Source organism: Salmo salar, chromosome 15 (assembly GCF_965601325.2).
Source record: "Salmo salar chromosome 15, fSalSal1, whole genome shotgun sequence".
NCBI classification, from domain to species: domain Eukaryota; kingdom Metazoa; phylum Chordata; class Actinopteri; order Salmoniformes; family Salmonidae; genus Salmo; species Salmo salar.
The window spans coordinates 84108227-84121619 of record NC_138305.1 but is presented as its reverse complement, the minus strand read 5'-3'; the positions used below and the strand labels follow the sequence as shown (position 1 = coordinate 84121619).

At 42.6% G+C, this 13393-nt stretch overlaps 1 protein-coding gene across 4 annotated transcripts in view; it reads left to right on the top strand.

Annotated features, from left to right (window-relative positions):
• Positions 1–13393, top strand: part of pik3cd (phosphatidylinositol-4,5-bisphosphate 3-kinase, catalytic subunit delta) — a 47511-nt gene that overhangs the window by 21394 nt on the left and 12724 nt on the right. For all 4 annotated transcript variants that reach the window (XM_014145770.3, XM_014145773.3, XM_014145769.3 and 1 more), the window contains exons 11-19: positions 177–227; positions 540–707; positions 1560–1681; positions 2542–2685; positions 4969–5068; positions 6471–6649; positions 6907–7016; positions 8154–8232; positions 9462–9629. In XM_014145770.3, the coding sequence (XP_014001245.1) occupies positions 177–227; positions 540–707; positions 1560–1681; positions 2542–2685; positions 4969–5068; positions 6471–6649; positions 6907–7016; positions 8154–8232; positions 9462–9629 (1121 nt within the window). The remainder of the gene's footprint in view (positions 1–176; positions 228–539; positions 708–1559; positions 1682–2541; positions 2686–4968; positions 5069–6470; positions 6650–6906; positions 7017–8153; positions 8233–9461; positions 9630–13393) is intronic.

Here is a 13393-nt window from a genome sequence, read left to right as displayed (position 1 = left end):
TTTGTAACCAACCTCGTACATTTGTAACCGTTACACTTGTAACCATCTTGTACTGTACATATAAAACAAATCTATATTAGATCTCACTATAGATTTTATGAAATTAGACATTAGAAATTGTATTTTTAGAGCTATATTAAGATCTCTACACATTTGTATGTTCCTCCTATTTTCAGTTGAGGGACCTAGAAAAAAATGGAGGGAAGGTTATAGCCACCAAGGTGGAGGTAAGGGACTCTCTATTTTTTGTTTGAAATGTATAAGATTACATTAAAGTAATCCTTTGAAAACCACATTCAACTTTTAAAACGCATAAACCATTTATTATTTGTATTATCTTATTGTATGTTTGAACTTTGAATTCATTATCAAGACCATTACGTATCAATTATGTTCCTCACAATTACCTGTGTTTTTTCCTATTATACTTTTACATCAAAGCATAGATTCATTACTAAGAAATTACCATTCTAGTACCTACAGATCTACAGTATGTTCACTCAACCCCTTCCCTGTTGTCTTTGTATTGTGCTGCCCAGCATATGAAGCTAAAGGAAATAGTAGACAATAAGAACTACACAGAGTTCTTTGAGGATGAGAAAGAGCTTCTGTGGAAGCTACGCGGTGTGGTGCGGGAGCGCTACCCAGAGAGTCTGTCCAAACTTCTCCTCATCACAAAATGGAATAAGCACGAGGATGTAGCACAGGTAGGACACTTTCCTCTTGCAAAGACAACTGAGGTGTGAGTTAACGCAATGCAAGTGAAATTATCATCTGCATCTTGACTTAAAAGGTAACTTCCAAAATAAGGGAGACACCAACATAAAGTGTCTAAATAGGGCGTTGGGCCAACACAAGCCAGAACAGCATCACAGCACCTTGGCATAGATTATACAAGTGTCTGGAACTCTTGCAGGAATGCGACACCATTCTTCCACCATTTATTTATGGTGGTGGAAAATGCTGTCTCAGGCGCCGCTCGAGAATCTCCCATATGTGCTCAATTGATTTGAGAACTAGTGACTGAGACGGCCATGGCATATTGTTTACATTGTTTTCATGCTCATCAAACCATTCAGTGACCACTCGTGCCCTGTGGTTTGGGGCATTGTCATCCTATTGGGGCATAGCCATGGTAACCAAAATAATGGCCTGCCCAGCATTCTTTTTACATGACCCTAAGCATGAAGGGATGTTAATTACTTCATTAACTCAAGAACCACACCTGTGTGGAAGAACCAGCTTTGAATATACTTTGTATCCCTCATCTACTAAAGTGTTTCCATTATTTTGGCAGTTACCAGTATGATGTAACTTTTTTTGAACCCGAGATCTCTGGTTGAACCAGAGATTTAGTTACCTTGCGATACATATGCAGTGCATTAGTTCATAGTGCAGCTGTTTTTTGCAATTATTAAATATGTAATTATTTTCCATTATCATGTTCAAATTGATTAATGCCTTCAGTATGCATTAGCAATGCTCATGTATACTGAAAATGAATTTAAAGTTCCAATAAGTACAATGTCAAAAAACCTGACCTGTGCCATTGTGTCCAGATGGTGGCGTTTCTGCAGAAATGGCCGGACCTCCCTGCTCTCCATGCCCTGGAGCTGCTGGACTACAGTTTCCCTGACCCAATGGTCCGCTCCTTCACCATCAGCTGCCTAAGGAAGCTGAGGTATTGTAACCTTAGGGGTAGTTTCCCAGACACAGATTAAAGATGCACTATGCAGAAATCGCTCCGCCATTTCCTGGTTTAAAAAAAATGTGAATAGATCGCCTAATTTCAGTTTATGTGACAAAACAAGCATAGTGTAGAGAATCTAAAACGCTGTGAAATATATTTTCCATAACCAAAAATATTGTGTTTTCATCTGTTTGAAGCTGGTGTACAAATCCAAAAGTAAAAGACACAAAAACTAAACGTAAGAAGTATAGAAATAGCACACACAGAACAGATCTACAGCTTCTTACATTTGCTTTTAATGACAATGACAGATTTATAACATACATTTTTATGTGAATTTGGTCGGGTCCCCCAAAAAGTTAGATATTGCAGCTTTAAGCCTAGTCCTTGACTAAAAAGCATGTTCAATGGAGAATTCTCATTGAAAGTGCTTTTTATTCCAGGACTGAGCTCAATCCATGTCTGGGAAACCAGCCCTAGGTGACTAGAGAGCTATCCTTTGGCGTTCGCCATGGCCTCTTTTCTGCTTTTCATTTTGATAGGTACTCAAACTCCAGAAAAAAAGTGACTTGATTATGTAGGGATGTATAGTTTTTTTTCTCCTGAAATACAAACAAGTGATACAAATTCAAAATCAAAACAAGTGGTACCACTTTAACAATGGTGAGAAATCAATGTTAAGAATTGTTTTTTAGAAGTTCCAACCATACTGGATGCCCGTCAATGACTTGGTTGCTCAAAGACTATATACAGCTGGCAAAAAAACAATTGTTTTCACAACATTGTGAAAATGTTGCTGTAAATGACTCTGTTTAATCTGTTTAATGACTGTTTAATCTCCTTCCCAACAGAGATGAGGAGCTGCTCCAGTACTTGCTGCAGTTAGTTCAGGTTCTGAAGTATGAGTCTTACCTGGACTGTGACCTTGCTACTTTCCTGCTAGAGAGAGCCCTCTCCAACAAGAGGATAGGTCACTTCCTCTTCTGGCATCTCAAGTAAGTGTGTGTGTGTGCGTGCGTGCGAGAGAGAGAGTGGGAGAGAGAGAGAGTGGGAGAGAGTGCGTGAGAGAACAACATATCCTAAAAACAGGACCGATCAGTGTAAAATGGACAGTATGAAATGTAATCCGGCTACTCACAACTGCTGTCTATTAGTTAAATCCTGTGGGCTAAATTGTTATGATCAGTGGTTTCAAGTTTGTATCGGTCAATTTTTGACGAGCTGATCATAGCGGAAAAGAAAACACTTGTGCATTTCCTGCTGTGTAAACACATTGAAAATAGGCTCAGGAGAAAGCCTCCTGATAAAGTTGGGTAGCTGATATTCAGAGCTTAAATAGCCAAATTGATTAGTCGCAGGAAGTGTCATCCCATTTTAATTTCATGTGACTAAGACATGTGATGCCCAACTTCCATCAACACGTCTCCAACGCCACTAGCATTAAAGACCCTCCCTCGTCTGACATTCGGCAAATCAGATCATAACTCCGTACTCCTGCTTCCTGTTTACATGCAGAAACTCAAACCGGAAGTACCTGGGAATCACTCTGTTGAGAAATGGTCACCAGAATCATAGATTATGCTACAGGACTGCTTTGCTAGCGCTGATCGGAATATGTTTAGATACTCCGCCCGTTAACATTGACGAGCTAACCACCTCCATCACTGGCTTCATTAGAAAATGCATCGGCGACGTTGTCCCCACGGTGAGGGTTCGCTGCTTCCCCAATCAAAAGCCCTGGATTAACACTGAGGTTGGCGCTAAACTAAAAGACAGGGCTACCGCACACAGAGCTATAGTAGACAACCATGAGTCTACGGCCGAGGACAGGAATAAGTACGATAAGTCTCGCAATGACCTCCGCAGAGTCATCTAACGAGCAAAGGACAATATAGGAGTAAGTTGGAATCATATTACACAGGCTCCGGCACCTGCGAATGTGGCAGGGGCTACAGTCCATTACGGTTTACAAAGTAACCCAACCGTGATCTGCCCAACAATGCTTCTCTACCAGATGAACTCACTGCATTTATACATGATAACAACAACATCGTGCCGGGTGGGAGTGTCGTCACAGACCCAGAGGATTGGGTGATCTCGCTCTCCGAGGCCGACGTGAAAAGGGTCTTTAATCACGTCAAGGCCGTGGGGCCCGACTGTATAGCAGGGTGCGTTCTCAGAGCATGCGCAGAATAGCTGGCAGGCATATTCACGGTAGTTTTCAACCTAAGGAGGACTCTGGGTCTGAACACATCCCTCTGCAACTAGATCCTGGACTTTCTGACGGGCCGACCCCAGGTGGTGAGGGTGGCAACATTACCTCCGCCACGCTGACCCTCAACACTGGGGCCCCACAGGGGTGTGTGCTTAGTGCCCTCCTGTACTCCCTATTCACCCACGACTGTGTGGCCACGCCTGACTCCAACACCATCATCAAGTTGACAGCATGATGACAGTAGGCCTGATCACCAGCGGTCCTACAGGGAGGAGGTCAGTGACTTGGCAGCATGATGACGGTAGGCCTGATCACTGGCGGTCGTACAGGGAGGAGGTCAGAGACCTGGCAGTGTGGTGCCAGAGCAACAACCTCTCCCTCAACGTCAGTAAGACCAAGGAGCTGATCGTGGACTACAGGAAATGAAGGGGCGAGCACGCTCCCATCCACATTAACGAGGCTGCAGTGGAGCAGGTCGAGAACTTCAAGTTCCTCGGTGTCCAAATCCCTAAAGACTTAAAATGGTCCTAACACACATGCACATCGTGAAGAGGGAGCGACAGCACCTCTTCCCCCTCAGGAGGTTGAAAACGTTTGTCATGGGTCCCTCAAATCCTCAACAAGTTATACAGCTGTACCATTGAGAGCATTTTGACTGGCTGCATCACTGCCTGGTATGGCAATAGTACCACCCTCGATCACATGGCGCTACAGATGGTGATGCGGACAGCCCAGTACATCACTGGGGCCGAGCTCCCTGCCATCCAGGACAGCTATATCAGGTGGTGTGGAAGGAAGGCCCGGAAAATCGTTAGACTCCGACCACCCAAGCCATAGACTATTTTCTCTGCTTCTGCACGGCAAGCGGTACCGGTGCATCAAGTCTGACAGGAAAACATTTTTTAAGTCTCGTCTAGGGGGTCAGAACGGCCCGGACCAGCCATGTGGGTGCACACGTGGCTGTGTGCACGCGTGTGGAACAAGCACTATAACTCTGTATATGAATTGAACACTAAGGTGGTGTTGGTAGAAGTTGTGACAGAAGCCTTTGTCCTCACTCCAGGTCAGAAATGCACGTATCCTCGGTCAGTCTGCGGTTCGGTCTGATTCTAGAGGCTTACTGCAGGGGCAACATCTATCACATCAAGAGCTTATGGAAACAGGTGAGCACACCTTGAGACTATATACTTGTTCATTCTTAGACATCTGGCCATGATATTTGACAATGTCTTTTGTACAATGGCCAGATTACTTAGAAATAGCATGTGTAGAGGACTAGGGGAGACTGGGGGCAATTGTAACATGTTTTGTATTTGACTTCATTGCTCAGAGACCACTCGAACTAAGCCACTAATGTTTTTATATGAGAAACGTACATCTGTCTGCTAATCATTCATACCATTTATAGGTCTGTAGATAAGACGGTCTGATCACAATATTGATTTTAATCCGAAAAGTCCGGATGTTACATTTGCCGCCGTGCCAGGGGCAATTGTAACAGTAGGTGGGGTCAAATGTAACACCTAAAAAATAAACAAAATAAATTCATTTAACTTGTATAAAATTCATGTTTATGAATTATCATATTATAGACCTACTGTATGTAATATTTTTGCAAGAAATATAAGTATTTCTATGTACGTAACCAATATTTACAGTAACAGTGTGCATGGCCATTCGGTACCTCTCAAAACATCTGAAATGTCTGATGGTGTCTAGAATATATCTGTTAACAACTTATTTGGCACTGTACAGGACCCCAAGGCTATTTAAAGTTAGTAATTGTATAGTTAATGTATAATTCATACAACCTTAAAGTTAAAATAATTTCTTTTTATAATGTTGCTGCTTGGCTCAGGATCATTTTAACACTGTGTTACAATTACCCCCAACCCAGCAGCCATGACAAAACCTCATGTGCCTAGCAATAGACAACAATACTGACACATGTCAATCATGCCAATGTTTAGCCAACATATAGTGATGAAAATGTTGCTAGTTTGAGTTCTTGGACATTAATGCTCAGGACAGCATAAGAACAATACAACCGGCGGAAGAAAACTACATTCACACCTAAAAAACTACCTTCACCCCTAAAAAACAAACATTTGCTCATGAAATGTGTAAATAGTGAGATATTTTGCTGAAACTTTTCAAGCAGGGCAATTACCTAAATAGGCATGTACTGTGTGAGTTTAATCTCTAGCTTGTTTATGTTTGGAGAAAGTCAAGATGTTACTATTGCCCGCTGTTACAATTGCCCAGTCTCCCCTACTGGGTTTCTTCCCATTTGAAATGACCAACCAGTAGGTGGCAACAATTAAACAGTACAGTTTTGAGCCCAGAACACAAAGAATGATGTGGTTAGCAGCAATCAATGCATTATAACCAATCACCCCCCAACACACACATAACGCTACTAGTCTCACCTCGGCCTCTGCTGTCTTTGCCCTTACATTTCTTCAGTGTGTGCCCCTCTTTATATCCCAACTCCCGATCTTCTGTATCTCACTGTACTATCCCAAAACGTTATCAATACTCCCTCCTCCTCTTCTCTCTGTGCAGAACGAGGCTCTGAACAAGATGAAGGCTCTGAATGACTTTGTGAAGTCGGGCTGGCAGAAGACGTCGCGCCAGCAGATGACAGACGACATGAAGCTGTGTATCAAACAGGAGGCCTACATGGAGGCCCTCTCATACCTGCTGTCCCCGCTCAATCCCAGCATCATGCTCTCAGAGATTTGGTGGGTACCTGACACACAGAGATGCAGGCACGCACACACAGACGCAGAAAGACAGACACCCAGGAATGCACACACACACGGAAGCGTCATGCACCTCCGTGTTTTAAGGGCACTGATAGCTACATTCAGCATCTTTTAATTAATTATGTGTTAGAAATGACTATGTTGTGTATTTTTTTTTCCCTACAAATGGTTAAAATGATATTATATAGGGAGAAGTCTTCTCCCAGTGTCAACAAATTTGCTTGATGTTGCAGTGCGGACAGATGCAAGTTCATGGACTCCAAGATGAAGCCCCTGTGGCTCATGTACAAGAACAAATGGGTGCAGGGGGACGCTGTGGGCATAATCTTCAAGAACGGAGATGGTGAGAAATCCAAATAACACAGGGGATTCCACATGATACATAAACAATTTTTTTAGGTTATATTTTTTATTTGCATTTTTTGGGGGGCACTGTAATGGTGACCGGTGGTGTTGGTTCTGTATGTCGCCTTAACTATTGTCATATTATATGTACTGTATGTATGACTGTCCTCTTCGTGGGAGTGTGTTAGTCAACTAATGGACACACTTTTAGCACTGTTTAAGTGCTGTTTGGTAGCTTTGTATGTGCATCTCAAGTGCATCCTTGGTGGTATCCATGGAGATGCAGGATGCAAGCAGTATCCAGATTGAGAGAACCAGGGGCATCGGGACAAATGTCGAGGCTGGAGAAGAACCACTACTGGCTTCATGGGCAATTCCATAGAACTGGAGAGCTAAAGAGACTCAACCCGGACCCTCCAGATTATCTCCAAGTTCCGTCAATGTAGCAAGCTAGGTTAATTAGCTGCCTATCTGCTAGCCAATGTCTGTAGCCTAGGCTACGCACAGCCCGCTGCGCCATACAGAATATCAGATATCTTCCTCATCTAAAATCAGAGACACCGGTCAGCCAACACCATGGAGAGTAGCACTATTTTTTACGTTTGCTTTTTTATGTTGTGCTATCGTCATCCTGTCAGCCTAGTAGCTAGGTCTACTGTGTGTATCCCCAAACTACTATGTTTATTTCTTTATTTTCTGAACCACTCCAAAAAGAAGATCCCTTCAAGAAATTCAAGTTATTCTGTTCTTCTATACACTTTTACTACTGTATTTACCTAATTTATGGCCATGCAGTTAAAGATGCAACAAATAAACACTTGTTCATAGATTAATCATTTGCGGTGTTATCCCTCATCAATTTGTGTGTATTGAGTTATGTCGCATTTATATTGGTCCAATGCAAGAATATTAGGTACTGTCACTTTTAAATTAAAGTTATTAACTATTTCTCTTCAGACCTACCTTTTATCGTGCTAATTTTGCGAGCATGCCATCGGGACCATTAATCATACTGGCCTAAATTGTTAGTCTGGCCACCTGGGGGAAATTCTGTGGAGTCTGCATCTGGGATTTTCATCCCATTTCGGTTGGATATAAATGTACCTTTAGCCTGACATAACCTCTATCCTTTCAGATCTCCGACAAGACATGCTGACCCTCCAAATGATCCAGCTGATGGAAATCCTTTGGAAGAAAGAGGGACTGGATCTAAGGTATGTGTTAGTAGCAGGGGTTAGAACCAAAATGATTTTCCAATCGTTTCGTTCTGAACAGAACCATTATTTTTTTTTGTTCCGTTTCACTGTTCCGACCAACAAAATAAAGTTCTAAACTGGTTCGAACCAAAAAAAAGTACTGTTTTTTTAATCATTCCTTTCAGTTCCTTTTTAAACCTCTAAAATCCTTTTTTATTGATTTATTTATTTTTAACATTAAATTACTTTGTGGATAGAAAAGCTTGCTATGGAGCGGGAAAGTTATAGCTCAGTGAGTTATTTACATTTGTGATGGAAAGACAAGCGAGAGAAGAGTGGAAGAGGCAGCTTGGCTTGAAGCACTGGGCAACTTGTGATAACATGCATTATCTAAATTAGGCCCACAGAATTATACCTACGGAGGAGTGGCTTCTATGTAGGAACTTTTAATGACTTCAGAGTTGGTTTATCGTTGAACTAGCTAGCTTGTGTGTGCAGAGCGGCACCAGAATTAAAAACACATCTTACCTTTTTGTAGTTAATAAATCCAATGTGAAATGTATATAGTATCCTGAACTAGCATTGAAAAAGTTAATCCATTCTTCTCTAATAAAAAATCTCTCCCTATTTTCTGAATCATGCTTGTAATGTAAGTAGGCTACAGCTATGCTTCGGAGGGTGAGGGGCAGGTAGTCTACACATACACTGGCAAAGATTTTCAGCTGGCAGGCAGACACTGGAAAAAGTTTCTGATTGACAGAGGGGAGGGCTTTGCATTGGTGCTTTTGTTGCGTTTTTTTGTGGGACTGGAAAAAAATCCTGTAACGTAAAATAACATTATTAACCGGTTCCCATGCTTTTAAAATAACGGTTCTGTTCCAGAACAGTATAGACCACTATCGTTCATGGTTCTGATTCTGTTCCTTGAAAAATGTAATTATTTTTCTGTTTTACGGTTTTGTTTCATGAACTGGTTCCAACCCTGCTTAGCAGTGGAGCTAGTTGTATAACAGTAAGCTAATACCTACGGTTTTGCTTGTGGCACGCAAGAAACCTAGATTGGAATTCAGTAGGTGACGTTGCAGTCAAACGGTCCTACATACATACTGGGAACAGGTTCGGGGAAAATTGATATGATGGTTTTGTAACAATGTACTTAGGGCATACAGTTATACGTTATTACTTGTTATAAGCATATAATAGGCCTTAATGCTTTATGAATTAACTTTTTCTACTGTCTCTGTAAGGATGATCCCCTACGGCTGCCTCTCCACCGGGAACAAGACAGGCCTCATCGAGGTGGTGAAAAACTCAGACACCATCGCCAACATCCAGCGCAACAACAGCAACAGTGCCGCTACCGCTGCCTTCAACAAAGATGCCCTGCTCAACTGGCTTAAATCCAAGAACCCAGAGTAAGTGTGACAGAGACACTGGTATAGCAGTCATGTCTTCAGTGACGGCATGGGCTTGTATTCAGCCTACTGCCCTTTGACACAACCTCTCTCTATCTTTTCCGACTGTCATCCACTATCTCCATCTGTTCAATATACACTGAGTATACAAAACATTAAGAACACCTGCTCTTTCATGACAGACTGACCAGATGAATCCAGGTGAAAGCTATGATCCCTTATTGATGTCACTTGTTAAATCCACTTTAATCAGTGTAAATTAAGGGGAGGAGACAAGTTAAAGAAGGATTTTTAAGCCTTACTACAATTGAGACATGAATTGTGTACCATTCAGAGGGTGAATGGGCAAGACAAAAGATTTAAGTGCCTTTGAACGGGGTATGGTAATAGGTGCCAGCCGCACCGGTTTGTGTCAAGAACTGCAAAGCTGCTGGGTTTTTCACACCCAACAGTTTCCCGTGTGTATCAATAATTTTCCACCACCCAAAGGATATCCAGCCAACTTGACACAACTGTGGGAAGCATTGGAGTCAACATGGGTCATCATCCCTGTAGAATGCTTTTGACACCTTGTAGTGTCCATGCCCCGACGATTTGAGGCTTTTCTGAGGGCATACACTGAGTATACAAAACATTAAGAACACCTGCTATTTCCATTATATAGACTGACCAGGTGAAAGTGAAGCTTTTAGGGGGGGAGTTTATTAGGAAGGTCTTCCTAATGTTTGGTATACTTAGTGTAATCTGAAAATATCTTCAACTACACTACCGGTCAAAAGTTTTAGAACACCTACTTATTCAAGAATTTTTCTTTATTTTTAATATTTTCTACATTGTAGAATAATAGTGAAGACATCAAAACTATGAAATAACACATATGGAATGTACTAACTAAAAAAGTGTTAATCTATTTTATATTTGAGATTCTTCAAATAGCCATCCTTTGCCTTGATGACAGCTTTGCACACTCTTGGCATTCTTTCAACCAGCTTCATTAGGTAGTCACCTGGAATGCATTTCAATTAACAGGTGTGCCTTGTTAAAAGTTAATTTGTGGAATGTCTTTCCTTCTTAATGCGTTTGAGCCAATCAGTTGTGTTGTGACAAGGTGGGGGGTTTATGCAGAAGATAGGCCTATTTGGTAACAGACCAAGTCCATATTATGGCAAGAACAGCTCAAATAAGCAAAGAGAAATGACAGTCCATAATTTTTTTAAGACATGAAGGTCAGTCAATATGGAACATTTCAAGAACTTTTAAAGTTTCTTCAAGTGCAGTTGCAAAAACTATCAAGTGCTACGATGAAACTGGCTCTCATGAGGACCGTCACAGGAATGGAAGCCCCAGAGTTACCTATGTTGCAGAGGATAAGTTCATTAGAGTTAACAGCCTCAGAAATTGCGGCCCAAATAAATGCTTCACAGAGTTCAAGTAACAGACACATAACAATATCAACTGTTCAGAGGAGACTGTGTGAATTAGGCCTTCATGGTCCAATTGCTGCAAAGAAACCACTACTAAAGGACACCAATAAGAAGAAGAGACTTGCTTGGGCCAAGAAACATGAGCGGTGGAAATTTGTCCTTTGGTCTAGAGTCCAAATTTGAGATTTTTTTGTTCCAACCGCCGGGTCTTTGTGAGACGCGGTGTGGGTGAACGGATGATCTCCGCATGTGTATTTACCACCGTAAAGCATGGAGGAGGTGTTATGGTGTGGGGGTTGCTTTACTGGTGACACTGTCTGTGATTTATTTAGAACTCAAGGCACACTTAACCAGCATGGCTACCACAGCATTCTGCAACGATATGCCGTTCCATCTGGTTTGGGCTTAGTGGGACTATCATTGACCCAACACACCTCCAGGCTGTGTAAGGGCTATTTAACCAAGAAGGATGGTGATGGAGTGCTGCATCAGATGACCTGGCCTCCACAAACCCCCGACCTCAACCAAACTGAGATGGTTTGGGATGAGTCGGACCATAGAGTGAAGGAAAAGCAGCCAACAAGTGCTCAGCCTATGTGGGAACTCTTTCAAGACTGTTGGAAAAGCATTCCAGGTGAAGCTAGTTGAGAGAATGCAAAGCTTCATCAAGGCAAAGGGTGGCTATTTGAAGAATCTCAAATATAAAATATATTTAGATTTGTTTAACACTTTTTTGGTTCCATATGTGTTATTTCATAGTTTCATTATTCTACAATGTAGAAAATAGTAAAAATAAAGAAAAACCCTTGAATGATTAGGTGTTCTAAAACTTTTGACCGGTAATGTATATCTTAGAAAAAATGAATTACAGATAGGGTAGCTCTCAAACATACTAAACTGGACCTATGATTTGACCTTAGAGGTGAATTGCACCAGCTCTGAGCTTATTAGCTGTTTAAACATATAAATCCAAGACAATCATACTGGCTAGTGAGAGCGTTTTTGCAGTTGCCTTTGATGCTGACTGGCGGGACCTCAATCCTAATCTCTCAAGGACAGACGCATGTAACACCGGATGGTATCGTAGCGTCTGTCAACAGACTGTGGGAGGCGACGACTAACAAGGAACTTTTTTTACAGTGCGCAGATGTTTGTCACTTATCATTTAGACAAATCACGATTTCGCAGGTGAATTCAGGTGTATTCAGGTGTATTCAGGTGTATTCAGGTGAATTCAGGTGTATTCGTCTTTTGAATTTCGGAAGGGGACATTTGGCCCAATTTGTTGGCTCACAGTTTCCATTTAGTGGGGTGGAGTCTCATTAGTGTCTTTTCTCATACATTTCCCCCAAGAAGCTAATCGAGCATCTGATGGAATTACGCAAAAAAATTACATTTCTGGCTTTGCAAGATTAATCTGGAGGTGAAAGAGACGCACACCTGTTTAGGAGAGGTGCTGGCTAGCAGAGTAGAACACCTGTTTAGGAGAGGTGCTGACTAGCGGAGTAGAACACCTGTTTAGGAGAGGTGCTGACTAGCGGAGTAGAACACCTGTTTAGGAGAGGTGCTGGCTAGCGGAGTAGAACACCTGTTTAGGAGAGGTGCTGGCTAGCGGAGTAGAACACCTGTTTAGGAGAGGTGCTGGCTAGGAGAGGTGCTGGCTAGAGGAGTAGAACACCTGTTTAGGAGAGGTGCTGGCTAGAGGAGTAGAACACCTGTTTAGGAGAGGTGCTGGCTAGCGGAGTAGAACACCTGTTTAGGAGAGGTGCTGGCTAGCGGAGTAGAACACCTGTTTAGGAGAGGTGCTGGCTAGCGGAGTAGAACACCTGTTTAGGAGAGGTGCTGGCTAGCGGAGTAGAACACCTGTTTAGGAGAGGTGCTGGCTAGCGGAGTAGAACACCTGTTTAGGAGAGGTGCTGGCTAGCGGAGTAGAACACCTGTTTAGGAGAGGTGCTGGCTAGAGGAGTAGAACACCTGTTTAGGAGAGGTGCTGGCTAGAGGAGTAGAACACCTGTTTAGGAGAGGTGCTGGCTAGCGGAGTAGAACACCTGTTTAGGAGAGGTGCTGGCTAGAGGAGTAGAACACCTGTTTAGGAGAGGTGCTGGCTAGCGGAGTAGAACACCTGTTTAGGAGAGGTGCTGGCTAGCGGAGTAGAACACCTGTTTAGGAGAGGTGCTGGCTAGCGGAGTAGAACACCTGTTTAGGAGAGGTGCTGGCTAGCGGAGTAGAACACCTGTTTAGGAGAGGTGCTGGCTAGCGGAGTAGAACACCTGTTTAGGAGAGGTGCTGGCTAGCGGAGTAGAACACCTGTTTAGGAGAGGTGCTGGCTAGCGGAGTAGA